This window comes from Lichtheimia ornata, assembly GCF_029851405.1.
Source record: "Lichtheimia ornata isolate CBS 291.66 chromosome Unknown scaffold00121, whole genome shotgun sequence".
Taxonomy (NCBI): domain Eukaryota; kingdom Fungi; phylum Mucoromycota; class Mucoromycetes; order Mucorales; family Lichtheimiaceae; genus Lichtheimia; species Lichtheimia ornata.
The window spans coordinates 1-17486 of NW_026695441.1; the positions used below are offsets into that span (position 1 = coordinate 1).

General features: G+C 43.9%; 7 protein-coding genes across 7 annotated transcripts; 3 read left to right on the plus strand and 4 right to left on the minus strand.

The window, feature by feature from the left end:
• Positions 1–691: 691 nt before the first annotated feature.
• Positions 692–5986, plus strand: O0I10_012321 (uncharacterized protein; the record flags this gene model as incomplete). The annotated part of the gene is made up of 7 exons (XM_058492254.1): positions 692–876; positions 938–1097; positions 1161–1338; positions 1407–2995; positions 3059–3500; positions 3555–5476; positions 5537–5986. 7 exons carry the CDS (start codon positions 692–694, stop codon positions 5984–5986), a joined length of 4926 nt encoding a protein of 1641 aa, XP_058336961.1.
• Positions 5987–6160: 174 nt separating this feature from the next.
• O0I10_012322 (uncharacterized protein) lies at positions 6161–7404 on the minus strand (the record flags this gene model as incomplete). Its single annotated transcript, XM_058492255.1, has 6 exons — positions 6161–6445; positions 6509–6635; positions 6697–6884; positions 6948–7061; positions 7131–7187; positions 7249–7404. 6 exons carry the CDS (start codon positions 7402–7404, stop codon positions 6161–6163), a joined length of 927 nt encoding a protein of 308 aa, XP_058336962.1.
• Positions 7405–8329: 925 nt separating this feature from the next.
• Positions 8330–8778, plus strand: O0I10_012323 (uncharacterized protein; the record flags this gene model as incomplete). Its single annotated transcript, XM_058492256.1, has 2 exons — positions 8330–8542; positions 8593–8778. 2 exons carry the CDS (start codon positions 8330–8332, stop codon positions 8776–8778), a joined length of 399 nt encoding a protein of 132 aa, XP_058336963.1.
• A 660-nt stretch (positions 8779–9438) lies between these two features.
• On the plus strand, positions 9439–10049 carry O0I10_012324 (adenine phosphoribosyltransferase; the record flags this gene model as incomplete). The annotated part of the gene is made up of 2 exons (XM_058492257.1): positions 9439–9780; positions 9834–10049. The coding sequence occupies 2 exons, from the start codon at positions 9439–9441 to the stop codon at positions 10047–10049; spliced, it is 558 nt and encodes a 185-aa protein (XP_058336964.1).
• Positions 10050–10315: 266 nt separating this feature from the next.
• On the minus strand, positions 10316–14013 carry O0I10_012325 (uncharacterized protein; the record flags this gene model as incomplete). The annotated part of the gene is made up of 10 exons (XM_058492258.1): positions 10316–10512; positions 10582–10748; positions 10808–11064; positions 11127–11372; positions 11435–12357; positions 12415–12598; positions 12674–13183; positions 13257–13372; positions 13428–13782; positions 13864–14013. The coding sequence occupies 10 exons, from the start codon at positions 14011–14013 to the stop codon at positions 10316–10318; spliced, it is 3105 nt and encodes a 1034-aa protein (XP_058336965.1).
• A 719-nt stretch (positions 14014–14732) lies between these two features.
• O0I10_012326 (uncharacterized protein) lies at positions 14733–15749 on the minus strand (the record flags this gene model as incomplete). The annotated part of the gene is made up of 4 exons (XM_058492259.1): positions 14733–14951; positions 15013–15204; positions 15274–15627; positions 15678–15749. 4 exons carry the CDS (start codon positions 15747–15749, stop codon positions 14733–14735), a joined length of 837 nt encoding a protein of 278 aa, XP_058336966.1.
• A 275-nt stretch (positions 15750–16024) lies between these two features.
• On the minus strand, positions 16025–17394 carry O0I10_012327 (uncharacterized protein; the record flags this gene model as incomplete). Its single annotated transcript, XM_058492260.1, has 8 exons — positions 16025–16178; positions 16228–16393; positions 16454–16571; positions 16631–16767; positions 16830–16909; positions 16967–17019; positions 17106–17209; positions 17286–17394. The coding sequence occupies 8 exons, from the start codon at positions 17392–17394 to the stop codon at positions 16025–16027; spliced, it is 921 nt and encodes a 306-aa protein (XP_058336967.1).
• Between the last annotated feature and the right edge of the window lie 92 nt (positions 17395–17486).

The following is a 17486-nucleotide window of genomic DNA, read 5'->3' on the forward strand; positions in this document are numbered from 1 at the left end:
GGGGGGGGGTCGAAACCAAGGAGATGCATGATCATACCCAAAGTTACATTGTCTAACCAAAGGTCTTGTAAATCACGTATTCAAACGAGTGGATGGTCCAACCTCATACCCCAGATTCCATTACATCCTTGATTAAGGTAGTAATTAGTAATAGGTAACATGCGTAGTATGAGTTGAGCTTATGAATAAAAGTACATACAACAAAGACACATAGTTGGAATACTAGCTGAGTGAGAAGATCCAAGTTGGCAATTGATGCATAAAGGTTTCTAATAACTCATATGGTATAGGCGTCTTATTGTGAGTGGGATCACATGGACTTTGAGATAAAGGTAGCGTAACTTCGTGGATTGGCTAATAAAGTGAGCATCATCATACGTTAACAAAAAGTGAGGAAGCGTTGGCATTATGGCAATCTATGTACAAAGACATGCATTACAATGAGGAAGCACGTGGGAATGAAATGTGTATAAATGATCATTTATTATCCAATGTGATTATAAGCTATGTGGCATCATCGTGTTGTCGGGGACGGACCATCCCAAGAGGTTACCCAAAGAGGAATTTGGCCGAAGTGATCAGTGGCTGAGGTGACCACTGACTGCTTTTATTTTCCAAGGAGCGGGCTATTCTATCTTGACATCTTTCCCACTGTTTTCCTCCTTCGGGTAGCAACCGAGCCGATATCGACATGAACATATCGTGTCCCATTGGATCAGAGATCGACTCGGTGTCTTTTTCGTTCTACGAGCCGCACGAGATTCGCAAGATTTCCGTCAAGCAGATCATCAACCCGGTTTTATTTGACACTTTTGGACATCCTACCAAGGGCGGTTTATACGATCCTGCACTCGGCCCATACCAACGAACACAAATGTATGTCATTCAACAAGATCGAGTACCAATGGCGGGTTGCTGATACTTTTTCTCTTCTTAGTTGTGCAACATGTTCGCAAAACAGTATCCAATGCCCTGGTCACTTTGGTCACATTGAATTACCAGTGCCAACCTACAACCCAATGTTCTTCGACAACCTATACGCCATCATCCGTGCCAAATGTGTATACTGTAACAAGTTTCGAGTGAATCGCTACTTTGTACGTTGATTGACTTTATCCTTGGGGTGATGGATTTCCATGGCTGACTTGTGATACGCTTAGATGAAAAAAACGATTGCAAAATTGCATCTCCTCCAACATGGTCTTATTCGTGAAGCACAAGCACTTGATGAAATGCACATGGCTGGCGCAAAGAAGGGAGATGAGGATAACCTTGAGGATAAGATGGAGACCGATGGCTTGGCAAAGGATAAGGAAGAAGACTATATAGCTCGCATTGGTAAATATCAAGATGACACGTGTAAATGAAGGATCGATTATTCATATTGGCTTTGTAATATTGTTTAGATAACTACGTGAAGGATTGTATGGCTGATAATCAAGCACGCCGATTTGCCAACGACAACTACAAATTGACAGTTATCAACGATGCGCGAAAGCAAGTGATGTCTGAATTCATCAAGATCTGTATCCATTGCAAGCGTTGTGGTAATTGCCAGGGTATCTCGCCACCTATTCGCCGTGATGGTGCAGCCAAGCTCTTCCAATTGAGTTTAACCAAGAAAGATCAAACCAAGATGGCAGCACTTCCAAACATTGAAGTCGACGAAGAACTCAGCAACGCCGGTCAGCGATATTTGAATCCTTGGCAAGTTCGCAAGCACATCCAGTCTTTGTTTGAAGAAGAGCCCGAGATTACCACCTTGTTGTTTGGTGCACGCAATCCCAGTGTCCCATCTCAGGTTCGCAAGGCCACCTATCACATGTTCTTTATTGAAGTGTTGGCTGTTGCTCCTACACGCTTTCGACCTCCTTCTGTTATGGGCGACAAGGTGTTTGAATCTCCACAAAATGAATTGTTGAGCGGCATCTTGAAAACAGCACATCAAGTACGTGATTTGTCCAACGAGCTTCAAGCTTCAAAGAACGACCAGGATAGCACCAAAGAAAAGATTATTCGTCTTCAGAATATGTTTATCGAGAGCATCATTGGATTGCAACATGCCATGAACTCGTTTATTGATTCAACAAAGAATCCTGGTACCTTTGGACAGGGTCAAACGCCACCTCCTGGTATTCGTCAGGCATTGGAGAAGAAGGAAGGTCTTTTCAGAAAGCATATGATGGGCAAGCGTGTCAACTATGCTGCCAGATCCGTTATTTCGCCCGATCCCAATATTGAGACAAATGAAATTGGTGTGCCTCCAGTCTTTGCACGCAAGTTGACTTATCCTGAACCTGTGACGGCTCACAATATCAAGGAGTTGCGTCAAGCTGTCATCAATGGTCCTTTCAAATGGCCCGGTGCTACGCATGTGCAACATGAAGATCAATCTTTGGATGTATTGGAAAATCTCAGCTTGGAATCTCGTATTGCTCTTGCCAACTCTTTGCTTGCTCCTCAAAGCTCTCAAGCTGCTCAAAGTGCCAGCAACCCATATCCCACTCGCACTCAAACCATCAACAAGAAGGTCTTCCGCCATCTTCGTAATGGTGATATGCTTTTGCTCAATCGTCAGCCTACTTTGCACAAGCCTTCCATCATGGCTCACAAAGCACGTGTTTTGCCTGGTGAAAAGACTATTCGTATGCACTACGCCAATTGTAACACCTACAATGCCGATTTCGATGGTGATGAAATGAACATGCATTTTCCTCAAAACGAGATTGCACGCGCCGAAGCAGCTCTTATTGCCAACACCGACAACCAATACTTGGTCCCTACCAGTGGTAACCCTCTTCGTGGTTTGATTCAAGATCACGTTGTTTCGGGTGTATGGATGACATCGCGTGGTACCTTTTTCAACCGAGAAGAGTATCAACAATTGTTATATGGTTCCCTTCGTCCTGAAGATGGTAGCACTGGTAATGGTCGTGTGATCACTTTGCCTCCCACAATTTGGAAGCCTGAACCTCTTTGGACTGGTAAACAAGTGGTAAGTTTTGGGGGATGGAGTTGTGTAGCTTGTTGAAAAGGATGACTCATATTGTACTTTTAGATCTCTACCATCTTATTGAACTTGACTGTTGGCAAACCCCAGCTCAATTTGACATCCAAACCCAAGGTGCCTGGTCGATACTGGGGCAAGGATGCCAATGAAGAAGGAGAAGTGCTTGTCATGGATGGCGAGTTGTTGACCGGTGTTCTTGATAAGGCCCAATTTGGTGCTTCAGCTTATGGTCTTGTTCACTCCATTTATGAACTTTATGGTCCTGATGCCGCTGGCAAGATTCTCAGCATCTTTGGTCGTCTCTTCACCAAGTTTGTTCAAAGCCATGGTTTCACCTGTAGAATGGATGATTTGCGTTTGACGGAAGAGGGTGACAAATGGCGTCGTGATCTTTTGGACAATGGTCAAGGCCTTGGTCGTGAAGCACATTTGGAATATTTGGGTTTGACTGAAAGTGCAAAGACAGCAAGCAAGGAATCACTTGAAAAAGGTAAATGAATCCATCCATTTTTTATTGGTCATCTAACGCTGTTTTCTATGTTAGAATTCAACTTGCGTATGGCTGAAGTTGCTCGTGATGATAACAAGTTGGCTGGTCTTGATAATGCCATGAAGTCCAAGGTCAACAAGCTCACTTCCTCTATTACTGAAAAGTGTCTTCCCAATGGTCTTGTGCGCCAATTCCCTGCCAACGACATGCAAATGATGACTGTTTCTGGTGCCAAGGGTTCCAATGTCAACGCTGCTCAAATTTCTTGTATGCTTGGTCAACAGGAATTGGAAGGCCGTCGTGTCCCACTCATGGTTTCAGGTCGATCATTGCCATCTTTCCGCCCTTATGATACAAGTGCACGTGCTGGTGGTTATGTTGCTGGTCGTTTCTTGACTGGTATTCGTCCACAAGAATACTACTTCCATTGTATGGCTGGTCGTGAAGGTTTGATTGATACCGCTGTCAAGACATCCCGTTCCGGTTACTTGCAACGTTGTTTGATCAAGCATTTGGAAGGCTTGCGTGTGTTCTATGATCACACTGTACGTGATTCAGATGGCTCTATCTTGCAATTCAACTATGGTGAAGATTCGCTTGATGTTATCAAGGCCAAGTACCTCAACGAGTTCAGCTTCTCAGCACACAACTTTGAAATGTTGACTCAAAAGTACAACCCCAAGGCTGCATTGACATCTCTCAACACCAAGGATGGTGAAGAATACGTTAAGAAGGCACTCAAGAAACCTGGAAAGTACGACCCTGCATTATCAGTCTACAGCCCATCCACTCATTTGGGTGTTGTATCGGAGAAGTTCGCACTCGGCATGAAGAAATACATTGATCAGAACCCTGACAACATGCCATTCAGCAAATCTACCGAGAAGACCAAGAACAATGAGCGTTTCTCATCACTCACAAGAAACAAATTCAGAGCTTTGATGCAATTGAAGTACTTGCATAGTTTGGTGGATCCTGGTGAAGCTGTTGGTCTTTTGGCTGCACAATCTGTTGGTGAACCTTCTACTCAAATGACCCTCAACACTTTCCATTTTGCTGGTTATGGTGCTGCTAACGTGACTCTTGGTATCCCACGTCTTCGTGAAATCATCATGACTGCTGCTCGTGTCATCAAGACCCCCACCATGTTGTTACCACTCAAGCCTGATGTTTCTCAAGAAGATGCATCCAACTTTTGCAAAAAGGCTAGCAAGCTTACTTTGTCACAGCTGTTAGACAATGTTGTTGTCACCGAATCCGTATTGGCTAAGTCGGCAGAAACCAACTATCAGCGTGCCAAGGTGTACTCGATTCGCCTCAACTTGTTCAATGAGAAGGAATATCGTGAAGAATACCGTGTCACCGCTCAGCGTGTGAAGGAAGTGCTGGCAACTACCTTCTTGAAGGGATTGCAGGATGCTATCAAACGTGATATCAAGGGTGCACGCAAAGCTTACACTGAAGATATCTCTGCCCCATCCAAGGGACGTGATGACAATGGTGAATCAGGAGATTTGGATGATAGTCAAGCTGTTGAAGCAACCTATGATTCGGATGCTGGTGATGGTGACGCTACCGATGCACGATTAGCAGCAAAGACTCGACAAAACGCCAGCTACGATGAGCCTGATGAGGAAGATGTTGCCAACCGAACACTTGAGGACGAAGAAGCTGAGCTTGAGAAGGTTGCACAAAACGGTGTTGATGATGATGAGGAACTTGAGGATGGATCGGCTACAACCAATAGCGAGAATTGGGCCAAGATTGCAGTGGAAGATCACGACTATGTTTCTCGATGGTCATTTGATGACAAGGATGGCGCTTGGTGTGAAGTTGATATGACTTTCCCTGCCGATGTCAAAAAGATGCTCATGGTCAGCTTGATTGAAAAGATCAGCACACGTGTCATTGTTCACGAAATCAAGGGTATCCAACGATGCTTTGAATATGTCAACCCTACTGAGAATGATACCTCGGTAAGTTTTACAGCATTGGGGGATGATTGTGATGATGATGATTAACATATACATGTATAGAAACGTCTGCAAACTGAAGGTGTCAACTTGATTGGCATGTGGAGCCACAGCGATTTGATTGATATAAACTACATTGATACCAATGACATTGCAGCCATTCTCCGCACTTATGGTGTTGAAGCAGCACGCAATGCCATCATCAAGGAAATTGCAGGTGTTTTCGATGTGTACGGTATCAAGGTGGATCGACGACACTTGACGCTGATTGCCGATTACATGACATTCGAGGGTGGTTACAAGCCATTCAACCGTATGGGTCTCGCAAGTAATACATCGCCATTCCTCAAGATGAGTTATGAGTCTACATGCAAGTTCTTGACGGATGCCACTTTACATGGCGACTTTGATACGCTTGAATCACCTTCCGCACGCATCGTTTTGGGCAAGGTTGTCGAAGGAGGAACCGGATCATTCCAAGTTTTGCAACCCCTCACCACTACGGCAGCATAGATCCCATCACCTACCATTCCATAGCAAATGCATCATATGTCATATCTTTTTCTTTGCACAACACTACTCCCCCCACACACTCACCAATTGTAATTTTGCCAAAAGTTTGTTTTATTACCGTAACATGTCATTATAGAGAGCACTCACACTATTGTAATTATGGGAATGGGTTAATTATGTGATGTCATTATCAATGCGATTGTGATTCAATGGCATAAAAATGGTCTTGGGTCCATGTCCAGCTCGACTCATTGTTGAAAGTGTTTCCAAATACCGGATCTGCATGGCTGCAGGTGTGCTAAGGATATCTGCAGCTTCGCGCATCAATTTGGCAGACTCCACTTCTGCTTCAGATGTAATAACACGTGATTCACCAATACGTTTAGCTTGAGCTGCTGATGACAATGATTCTTGCAACTCTTCTGAAATGTCAATATCCTTCACAAGCGTAGCTTCAATCTATACATTAAAATGAGTACTTGTTGATATCATTAATCTTCCATCAAGCAGCGCGTAAAGTACCTCGACACCCCAATTCAATGCTGCAGGGTTGATTGTCTTTTGTATCTCACGTGAGACAGCATCACGATTCTCAATAAGATCTTGTAATGAATGCTGCCCACATACGTTGCGTAAAACAGTACGAGCTCTGAGGAACGTGAAAATCCAATATGAGATGATACGGCACGCACCTTATACTCTACACCCACCTCTCAATCAATGCCATGGACACATTGGCAACACCGAATTCAGCTTCATAGGGTGCCACAACACGCCAATACAATACTGATTTTAGTTTTATGGAGCAGTTGTCTTTAGTCATGACTTCTTGCTTTGGTACATCAGTGATTTGAATGGTAACATCCACTCGCTTAAGGCTTTCAGTGACAGGGTTGACCTATATGGTGGTTGATAAGTGCATGATCCTTTTTCCTCCACGATGCGATTTTTGCATGCATACCTGCACAAGTCCAGGATCCACAATACGATAACATTTTCCAAAGCGTGACACAAGACCTACGGTACCTTGATGTACTCGTTTAAAAGGATTGGGACAACAAACACAGCATGGTATCTACATAGGGTATTCCATTTTGAAACACATCAATGAATGAACGTATGATATGTATGCACGACGCATTACCGATCCCATCAAGCCAATGACATTGCCAAGTGCAGTCATTAAGGTACCATACGTTCCCTTGCATGAAAAACATAAGCATCCCGCCATATTACGAGTCAATGACGAGCGTCAAACATACGTGATGAATATCGCCCAACCCATAATTTTGTGCAAAAGTTGTCTCCACATCTTGCTTTTTGATCCCTGGTACGTCGTCATCATCAATATCATCCTTGTACGGTGGATGCTGCTTAAGGGCAGCCGATCCCGAAGATTCAGTAGTGTAGGTCTGCATTGGTATACTTTGCATTGACGTCACTCCTATAGTATGCCATGTTTATTCGCATGTTGAAGATAAATAAAGAGGCCACAACACATACACGCGCAACAATGAAAGAAAGAGAGATGGTGTGAAAGAAAAGAATGAGGCGTGATCAAAAGGTGGTTTTGGTCTTGCACAAATTGGCACTTTGCTCAGCACTCATGTGTCTCTTTGTGAGTGTATTCATGCCCTCGAGTCTTTTTCCCAGTAGCACAATGGTACAAATGTAACAATGTCATGCTACCCATTTCAATTTTAGCATCAACAATGAATCCATTTGCCACCTTGTCTACATATCTCAGAACCTGATTCATGCATGCACAATCAATCACAGCAAGGCTCCTTGCAAAAGGCTCTCAACAAGCTATCAGCTCATCACCATTTTATCATTCTTTTCTCCTTGTTTGCGATCCAGGTATACCCACGCCCACCATGCAGATATAAACAGGATGGATGTTGTCGCCCATCGCTTTTCTCCCACACGTCTCTTTTTTCCCATCATACCACACTTTGATTGCTGACAAGTTCAAAAGCTTTTGGTGTGAGTATCAAGATTGAGAGTCTTTCTTTGTGAGCGATCCATGTGCTGATATTCTTGATGATCGTTAAGATTTCATTGTTGTATCCTAGTTCATTTTCCTTGTTGTCATTGTTGTGATATTTGGATCGTTAATAAGGTAAGAAATACTCACCTCGCTTGATGAAGCATATGTCCATATACTAAATCATCTCCTTTTTCATGTAGCTACCTCGCGAAATGCACCTGAAAGGTGGATAAAGTGGCATATTGGACTACAGCCTGCATGGGGGTGATCTAACGGTTTCCGCTGATCCCGGCGATTGCTGTGTCGGCTATTGCGAAAAAGAGGCTGCTTGGTGACGAAGGCCGTGTAACACGATGGGTGGTCATATTAAGGTCCCCATTGATCACCTCGTTACTGTCAAGGGTAAGATAAATTCTTTGCAGATCATCGAAAGGTGCTACGTATTGCGACTTCCAGCCCCAGGCATGTACACCGCACAACACATTGGATCGATACCCATACCAAGTGATGTCAGTAATTTGAAATGGCTACGGACCAAATGTATTCCACGATTAATGTTCATGAGGGTGAGATTGATCATGCATGTTGAATACGTCGTCTTAATAGGATATCCTAGAAACATGCACCAAATGCAAAGATTTTATCAGCAGAAGCAACCAAGGATCATCGTACCAAGCGTTTGAAAAGTTCAACCTTTATGCAATATCCAACTTATGAAGTGGGCGTAAGATGGGTACGCGGAACCTGGTACAAACCTTCACGACCAAACACCAAGATTATCATTCCTAAGAATTTGCTATGATGGAATAACTTGGTAAGTCTGATCCATATACTGATTTAGCTTTTGTTATGCTCACAACCTTTCGATGAAGAAGAATGCACACGAAGCTGAATGACAAGGACACGGACAAACTCATTGCCATCATTATTATATGGTAGTTGTAACCCTTACACAAGCTGAGTCTAGGTGATGCGATGCACGTGGTGTGTCATGGATACTGTATCCATGATACAGCTTTACTCGACAACAGCCGCCGAATCCCATTACACATTCCTTATTTCCTTTGATATCCTCAATGCCAACCAATAATGTATTGTACTGGGTGTTTAAAATAGACTAGCTAGCCGTACAAAGGATAAACATATACTATGATGTAGAGGTTGCTTTTTGCATGAAAAAAGGTGAAGCTGATGGAGGCGATTGCATAGCTGGTGATCATGATTGGGCCATTCCTCCAAACTCGAATGTTGTCAGCCGGTAGTAATATGATTGTTGTAAGGTACAGCAGCAAGCATGGTCATGCCAAGGAAAATGGATCATACTATTACACCACGTTGGACTTGACTGTCAGGTCATTTGTAGCACTTGAGAAAGGGAAGGTGTAACATATAATAACAGCAAAGCGCCAACGTGTCTCCATTCTCTTTCTTCCACTCTTTTCTTTCACGACCATCATTCGCCATGGGCTTGTTGTCTGATTCCAAAGCCAAGCAGCCGGATCGCGATTTGGACTCCATTTATGACATGATGGTGGAATACCAAGATTTCCCAAAGCCTGGCAAGCCGTTTGTTGACGTGTTTCCTATTCTACGTGACCCTCAAGCGCTTCAAGTGGTTGTCGATCGATTCGTGGATCATTTGCGTGACAAACAAGTGGATGTCATTGTCGGCCTTGAAGCACGTGGTTTTGTACTCGGCCCAGCTGTGGCCATTGGTCTCGGGATTCCCTTTGTTCCCATCCGGAAAAAGAACAAGTTACCTGGTGAATGTTTTTCAGTGAGCTATGAGAAGGAATATGGCCCTGTAAGTGAAAGAGAGAGATATTGTTTTAGTAAAATTGACGACTACGTACATAGGATGTCCTCGAGATACAAAAAGGATCCATTCGTCCTGGTGCAAAGGTGGTAACGATGGATGATGTCTTGGCAACAGGAGGCACTGCACAAGCTGCTGAAAAGTTGATTCGTATGATGGAAGCTGTACCACTAGAAACCAATGTTATACTTGAAGGCAAGATTTTAAAGGGTGCAGATCTACTGGAAGCACCGGTATTTTCATTGTTTCAAATATAAAAAGATGCAGAAAAAAAGACTATAATAGATACTTTGGGGTGTTGCATATACACTGAAAGAGGGGGGGATCTCTCTTTTTGGGACTAATACAAAGGGGAAGTGTGTTGGGGGGCTCACATGTACACAAATGAACACGAAAGATTGCTCTTCCATCCTCCGCTTTCTAATAAAAGTGGTATAAAACGTAGGAAGTGGGAGGGGGGCATGTACTTGGGTTATGAACAAAGGGGAAAAAAAGAAAAAGAAAGAAGATAAAAAGAAGAGATTTACTGTGTAGTAGTGTTGTTGCTGCTGTTGTTCTCGTCAGCTGTGGGCATTACGGTGGTGGCTGTAGCAGTGGTTCCATTCGTTGTCGATGGGGACGTAGTAGTTTCAGAAGCATCAGCTTGCGTTTTTGTACTGGTTGAAGTATTGGGTTCTTGTTGTTGAACGTCACCGCTCAAGGGTAATAGCTTTTCTACCTCTGTAATACAGCCTTTATCAATACTCACATCCACAAACACTCTCCCATCCGAAGAAAAAATCCACTTACTCTGAGTCAAATGTTTGCCATAGGTGTATTTGCGAACAGAATGCAAATGCATACGAATCTTGGTCACCAAAAGGTTGCGTTGTTCACTGTCGTCAACGACATCGAGCATCTTTTGTAACACGTAATTGGCGTATTGATCTTTCATCAATGTAAGCAGGGGGTAAGATCTAGATAAAAGGATAATAAGTATAAGGAATCCTCAACCATTGATATATGCTTTTCTTACCCATCAGGTCGTGTTTGCAGCACCTCATCAATAAGGGCACGACGATCCTCTGTGCGACCATAAGCGACACATTTTTCGACCACATTACTTGCAAACTTGTGTTTACTCAATTGCAACACGTGACCACGGATCTTGCCGATGATCATATCCTTGTCCTCTTCTTTGCCATGCTCAAGGATGTGTTGGACGACATAGTTGCCGTATTGGTCTTGTACTAGCTGGCTGGTGCAACAATGAAGCTCTTCAAGAAGGCGAGCCTATATACACATGAACGTATCAGCGTATGTTCGTGGATGTGTAGACCTCAATAGTAACTTACCGTTTGTTCTTCAGGGCAATGTTCAAACATGCGTTGAATGACCCTGCAGCCATAGGGATGGGTAGCAAGATGATAAACTTGGCCATGGAAGGTGTCAATGATAAATTGAATATGCTGAGAAGGAACACGTTCGATTGCCTTTTGCACGACATGGTTGCCATTTTGGTCCTTGACACATTTCAAAACACTACCATCCAATTCACGAATCATGGCAGCTTGTTGATCTGTCAGCACATGTTCCAAAGCCTATATCATAATATCGAATGAATAAAAGCGTCATTTGACACATACGTATACACTCAACATACCTTTTGTACCACACGACATCCATACATTTGCAAGGATAAGGATAGAATGTGACCTTCCATTTGCTTAGCAAGCACCATCTTTTGAGCTTGACTGCCATGTTCAAACAATTTTTGGATGACATAGTTGCCAAAGACGTCGGTCATGAGTTGCAAGCAATTGGGCAAGATTTCATCAAAGACAAGTTGTTTTTCATCACTGTTGGCTGTCTCAAGTTTTTGTTGGATGAAACGGGAACCATGCTGATCACCACTGAATTCAACGACATGTTCGACAATATCCTTAAGCTCGTACTTGCGATTCTTGTTGCTTCGAAACTCTTCAAGCAAAGGACTACGAATGATATCCACCGATGGATCATGCACCACACGAGGACCACCAGCACCACCAGCACCACCACGCATACCAGCTGCGGCTGCGGCGGCCACAGCGGCTGCTGCAGCGGCAGATCCACCATAAGCACCATAAGGCGTTGTGGCTGCAGCAGCTGCCATGTTGCGCAACATCTCTTGAGAATGTTGTTGACGTAGCATTTGATTACGTAAAAACAAAAGTTGTTCCTGTTGCATCATGATTTGACGTTGACGTGTTTGAAGTTGCAATAAGAGTTGTCGATCACTTTCTGTGGCTGCTGCTGGGAGATCAAACATGGGTCCACCTGCACTAGCAGGACTTGCATTACCACTACCAGCCATAGCTGCAGCTGCCCATGCTGCATGATCATTTTCCATATTGGCTAATCCTGACAATGAAGGTGTGGATGGAAATTTGTTCAATTGTTGACGTTGTTGTTGTCGTTGACGTTGACGTGCAGCATCCATCAATAGCTCATCACGGCTATCATCAAACCCAAGATCACCAAGACCACCATACATGGGTGGAGACACAGCACCATGTCTTGCATCCATATCAAATGGAGAGCTCACTAAAATGGTCATAGGATGAGTATCAAATAACAGGATTTCACCTATTTTCCCCTTACCAGGAGACATGACACCACTAGTTTGATTTGGCCAACCATCATTGAGCATAGCATCCAAGCTTTGTGGAGGTGGCTTAACACCGCCACCGGAACCACCACCGCCACCTTGTCGATTCATCCATTGCATATAACGTTGTTGTTGCTGTGGTGTCATACGGTTGATTTTTGGTTGTTCATTGGGTACCTTTTAACAAGGGGGATGGGTTGTGTGTGAGTGTGAGTAAACAAACAAAAGACGATAACAAAGTAGCATGCTTACATGATCATTTAATCCAAGTGCACCCATACCAAAGACCAAGTTGTTATAGTCTTGAACATCCTTGCGTTGTTGTGTTGCCATGTGGCTCGTTGGCGGTGTTGAATTTGCACGAGGAGGCGGAGACGCTGTGAATTTGTAAGGCATAGGAGGGGATGTCGGCTGTTGTTGGAATTGAGGATGAGGATGATGAACACCAAAAGATGATGGATCATCATAGGCCCGAAATCCACTTGTATCCTGACCACTACCATATCCAGCTACCGACATTCCAAAATCTGCATTCGTCATCATACTTGAAGTAGGTGGAAATTGATGGTTACGATAATCACTGCTACGGGTACTTGCTGACGATGATTGCATCATCATGGCTGTGCGTAGTTGGGGCTCCACCATATCATTACCACTACCAGCACCACCCGCTGCTGTATTGAATCGTGACATGAATTGATCCTGTTGTTGTTGTTGTTGCTTGTTGAGAGGTGCAAAGGGTGACACCGAACGACTTGGTCCCTATAACAACACCCACTTGTCAATAACGACAATGATAAAAAGGAACAATTACCCTTTTGGGATATTTACTTACCCCTTGATCGCCTCCGTCAAACAAGTTGGGTGACATCAAACCAGAAGAAGTTCCATGATTGTTCCACATTCTTTCACGCGAATGATCGGGAGAAAAGGCATCGAAATAACCTGCATCTATTGGATGATGAGTACTTTTAATTTAAATGACGTGGATAGATGCAATGTATACCTGAATCAAGTGCCTTGTTTGCTTCCACATGACTTGGAGTAGAGGACCAAGCTTGACGTGCTGAATCATAAAGTGGAGAAGCAACACCACTACCAGCACCAGTAACCATGGGATGATGATGATGATGATGATGGTGTTGTTGTTGATGATGATGATGATGATGATCCCAATGACGACGAATACCAGCATCGGAAGCAGTGATAGGCGTTGTTGCAGTAGATGAAGTTAAATAAAGTAAATGTTGATCTGGAGGAGCACTGCTTGAACGATGTTCATGGTCTGTTCTTGTGGGGTCAAAGAAAAAGTCGGGATCACCGGAAGCATCGCCTGTGCGGCCTCGCATCAGGGCAGCCAACTAGACCAAAAATAATCAATGACAATGTCTTTATCAGGTAACCCGCCGCCACGCATTTTCTTTTTTTGCCTATTAACCTACCTGACCCTGTGGCTGGTTTCTTGCCTTTGGCTGTTGAATATCGAGTTGTCGAGGTGGCTGTTGTGAAGATGCGGGAGGTTGTGGTTGTGGTTGTGGTGGTGCGGCGGCGTGTCTCACCGGGTAGTCTGTCATAAATGCATTCCGCTGCATACTGTTGGTGTATCCTCCCTTGTTCCAGGATGGTTACAAGATAAATGGTGATAGGATATGGATAGATAACGTTATGGGTTGGGTCGTTGATAAGGTGGATAAAAAAGAGTTTCCCCCTCAAAGTTCTGAAAGAGTCGCCAATCACGTAACGAGATGAAAGAGATGAGCTGACAATGAACCACCCAGGTGACTGCAATCGAGATGAAAGAGAGAGAGAGTACTCACCAATGAGTGTATGTGATGAGGTGTTCGAGGGGTGAAAATGAAGAGAGAGAGAGAAAGAAAGGGAAAAGAAAGAGAGAGCACGTCGCGATAGAACGGTGTTTCGAGTGAGGGAGAAAGAGAGAGCAAAGAGAAAAGAGAGAGTGTGAATAGAGCCAAATTACAAGAGCGACCCTCTTTTGGAGGGTAAAATAAGGTTTACGTGCATCGATCTATCCCGCGTGCAGAGTGCCATTCACAGCACTTGACCCACGTTCAATTGCATAGCTGCAATAGCTTCTTATCACTTCTAGACTCACTCTTTACTAGGATCGTACCTAATCCCCTACTTTTGGATACATTGCACGTTCCTTTCTATACCACCTCGCGTGCTGACTCCGATTTGTCGCGTGTCAATTCCCTCTACAACTCTATCCCCTCTTTAGTAGTAACACTCACCCTATTATCTTCATTGTATGTCTGTACTGCATAAATCCCACCAAAAGTCATCCTTTATTCTACATGTTCACTAATCTACAAGCCTTCACTGCATTGGCACCCGCTTCAATAGCTTCAAACAAGTGTTTCAACTCAATAGCATCCTTGGTACCCGACACCCGTTGACTCAATTCGTGAATTTTTTGGACAAGAGGTTCCGTAACGGAAGAAGCTGTTTCAGGGAGTGTGGATGATGGTACAACAGGATGTTCTTGTTCACAAAGACTTGAATGATCCTCCTTTTGTGTAAAGAAACATTCGTCAGCTACCTTGGCACCATGTAACCTCATTTATCCTTACCACAACAGGCTTCGAGACGTGATGTTCTAATTGTTGCTTGTTGGGTTCTTGCTTTTCCTTTGCGACTGCTGGTGTTGATTGCTCTTGTTGCTTAATATTCGCACCTGCCTCAGCTGCTTGTTCTTCTGTCAAATAAGTTCGCTCACAAATGACGCACACCATACGCTTGGAGAGGTCCCGCATCAAAGGTACCTAATAATGGATCGATCATCAATCACCTCATCCCATCCCATCCCACCCAACCTAATTACCAATACATACAGCATAGCATTCTGGATTGGGACAAGTCTCATTCAATAAGGTCCAACGTTGCAACATCTTTTGACCAATGAGTTGAGAAGCTCTTGAGGATTGTTCTCGTCTTTCCAATTGAATACGAGCGGCATCATCATCATAGCGGCGACCACTTGCAGCATATGGATCCTTTGCTACCACCTCTTCTTCCTGACGTTGTGGTTGTTGCTGTTGTGATTGGGATGGTTGGGCCGGTGCTGTTGACTTTGACGAACCCGTGGGAAGAGTATCATGGGTGACGCAAAATCGGATCGATCCGTCCTTTGATCGCATAATGGGTACTGGGCAATCAGGTACTCGACAATGCTCGTCTGTCATGACCTACATGGTACGGTTAGTAGACCATTGGCTGCGTATACTCTAAAGCTTACCCATCCTTGCAAAAGATAGGTGCTCAAAAGAGACATTGCGTTGTCGCCTTGGGTCGCTGAATTGTGGAGCATTTCGTTGTGTAGTGTCAAAGAAGGGATTTCCCGATTTGCAGCAGGTTCGAATGGCATGCTTTTGTATTTAGTCTCAGATGTCCCCACCAGTGTCAGCTGTCTAATTGATTCTTCAATAAACAAGTCCATACAGTATCATGTTATACAGCAGACGGGATTGATGTAATTGTAATCAAGCGTTGTTTATGATGAAAAGAAATGATATTCTTTTGGACATCAATGGCCTAATAATAAACGTACTTTTTTTCTATATCTACATTATATTAAGGACTTAATTAGGACATTGCTTTCATCGACATTTCAAATGCGAAGAATGTTGCAGCGTTAGCAGGGAAAGCACGAGCCATAGTGGGACCAAGGCCTTGAACAAAAGCTTTGGCACCAGCTTCTCGAAGCACCGAGCGGAAGGCTTGACGTGCAGAGGTATATCTAATTTTTCACTAAATACAGCTGTATACGATATAAGGGTAGTGCATACCTGGTATCATTCTGATAACGGCTCTTGATTACATCTTGAGGATAAGCTGGGATCCATGCACCAAAGCCAGCGAGACCACCTGCCATCAATAATTCAAAGGTGGATAATTCCTCTTTTGGATCCTTCTTCAAGGCTTGCATGATACGCTTCAATCCTTCATAGGTTACTGGAAGAGATATCGGTTAGGTTGACCATGATTAGAAGTTGTTGTTAAAGATGTCCTTACTGAAATAGCTGACATAGCTGGGAGAATCTCTCAACAAAGTGACACCGAGACCACGGTATAAGCCTTGAATACCTTGTGCACGAGCTGTGCGAATACCACAATCGAGGACACCTTTATACTATGACAACAGACTAAGTATCTTGCAATGTAAAGGATCCTGGGTTATGCAATACTTACGGCAGGCTCCAATTTGCCAGTGGGTCCGATGACACCAGCAGGGTCTTGTACTTGAAGTTTCACTTTCAATAATTCGATTGGGCAATTGAAAAATGCCATCACAGTGCCTGCAAGACCACCTGCCATGCCAATCTCGACTACATTGATACTCCCAAGTCAGTACCACAAAGACGTATCCCATTGTTTTGTCGTTGCTTACTCAGCGATAGCTCCTTGGTTTCATCGCCCCATTGGAACATGCGTCTAAAGTAGCCGTTCGACATGAACACCACAGCATTGCTATAATGAAAGGTAATGAGCATAGGCTATCAACATAGTCAACATTAATGGATTTACCAGAAACCAACGCCTGCAAGTGGAGATGTGACACCGCGATAGAGACCTTTCGGCTGTTTGGAGATGATGAGTATGTAAATGAGATGAAATCTTATCAACAATTCAGGGACAGCTGGATCAATTCCAATGTGAAACTTACGCCGTCTTGTTTGACAAGAGCTCGGAAGCAATCCATAGCGTTGCGATAAATGGGAGGTGATGGTTGTGTTTGCATTCGTACTTTGAGCGTATCAAATGGATGGCCTGAATATGGGATGTGGGTGAGTCGTCGTCATGGTAATGAAATGTTTTCCTTGTCATAATCTTTCTTTCTTCTTACCAACAACCACTTGGGCCCAACCACCCACTGTGCCAGCAATCAAATCCTTGGCGAGGGCAGGGATAGCAAATTTCTGGACGGTGACAGGCTCAGCGTGTGATGTTGCCATGGAGAATATGAGACAAGGAGTGGAAAAAGAAGGTGTTTAACTAATGAGTCATCGAATGAAAGAGAAAAAGAGAGAGCTGCAGGCACGAGAAA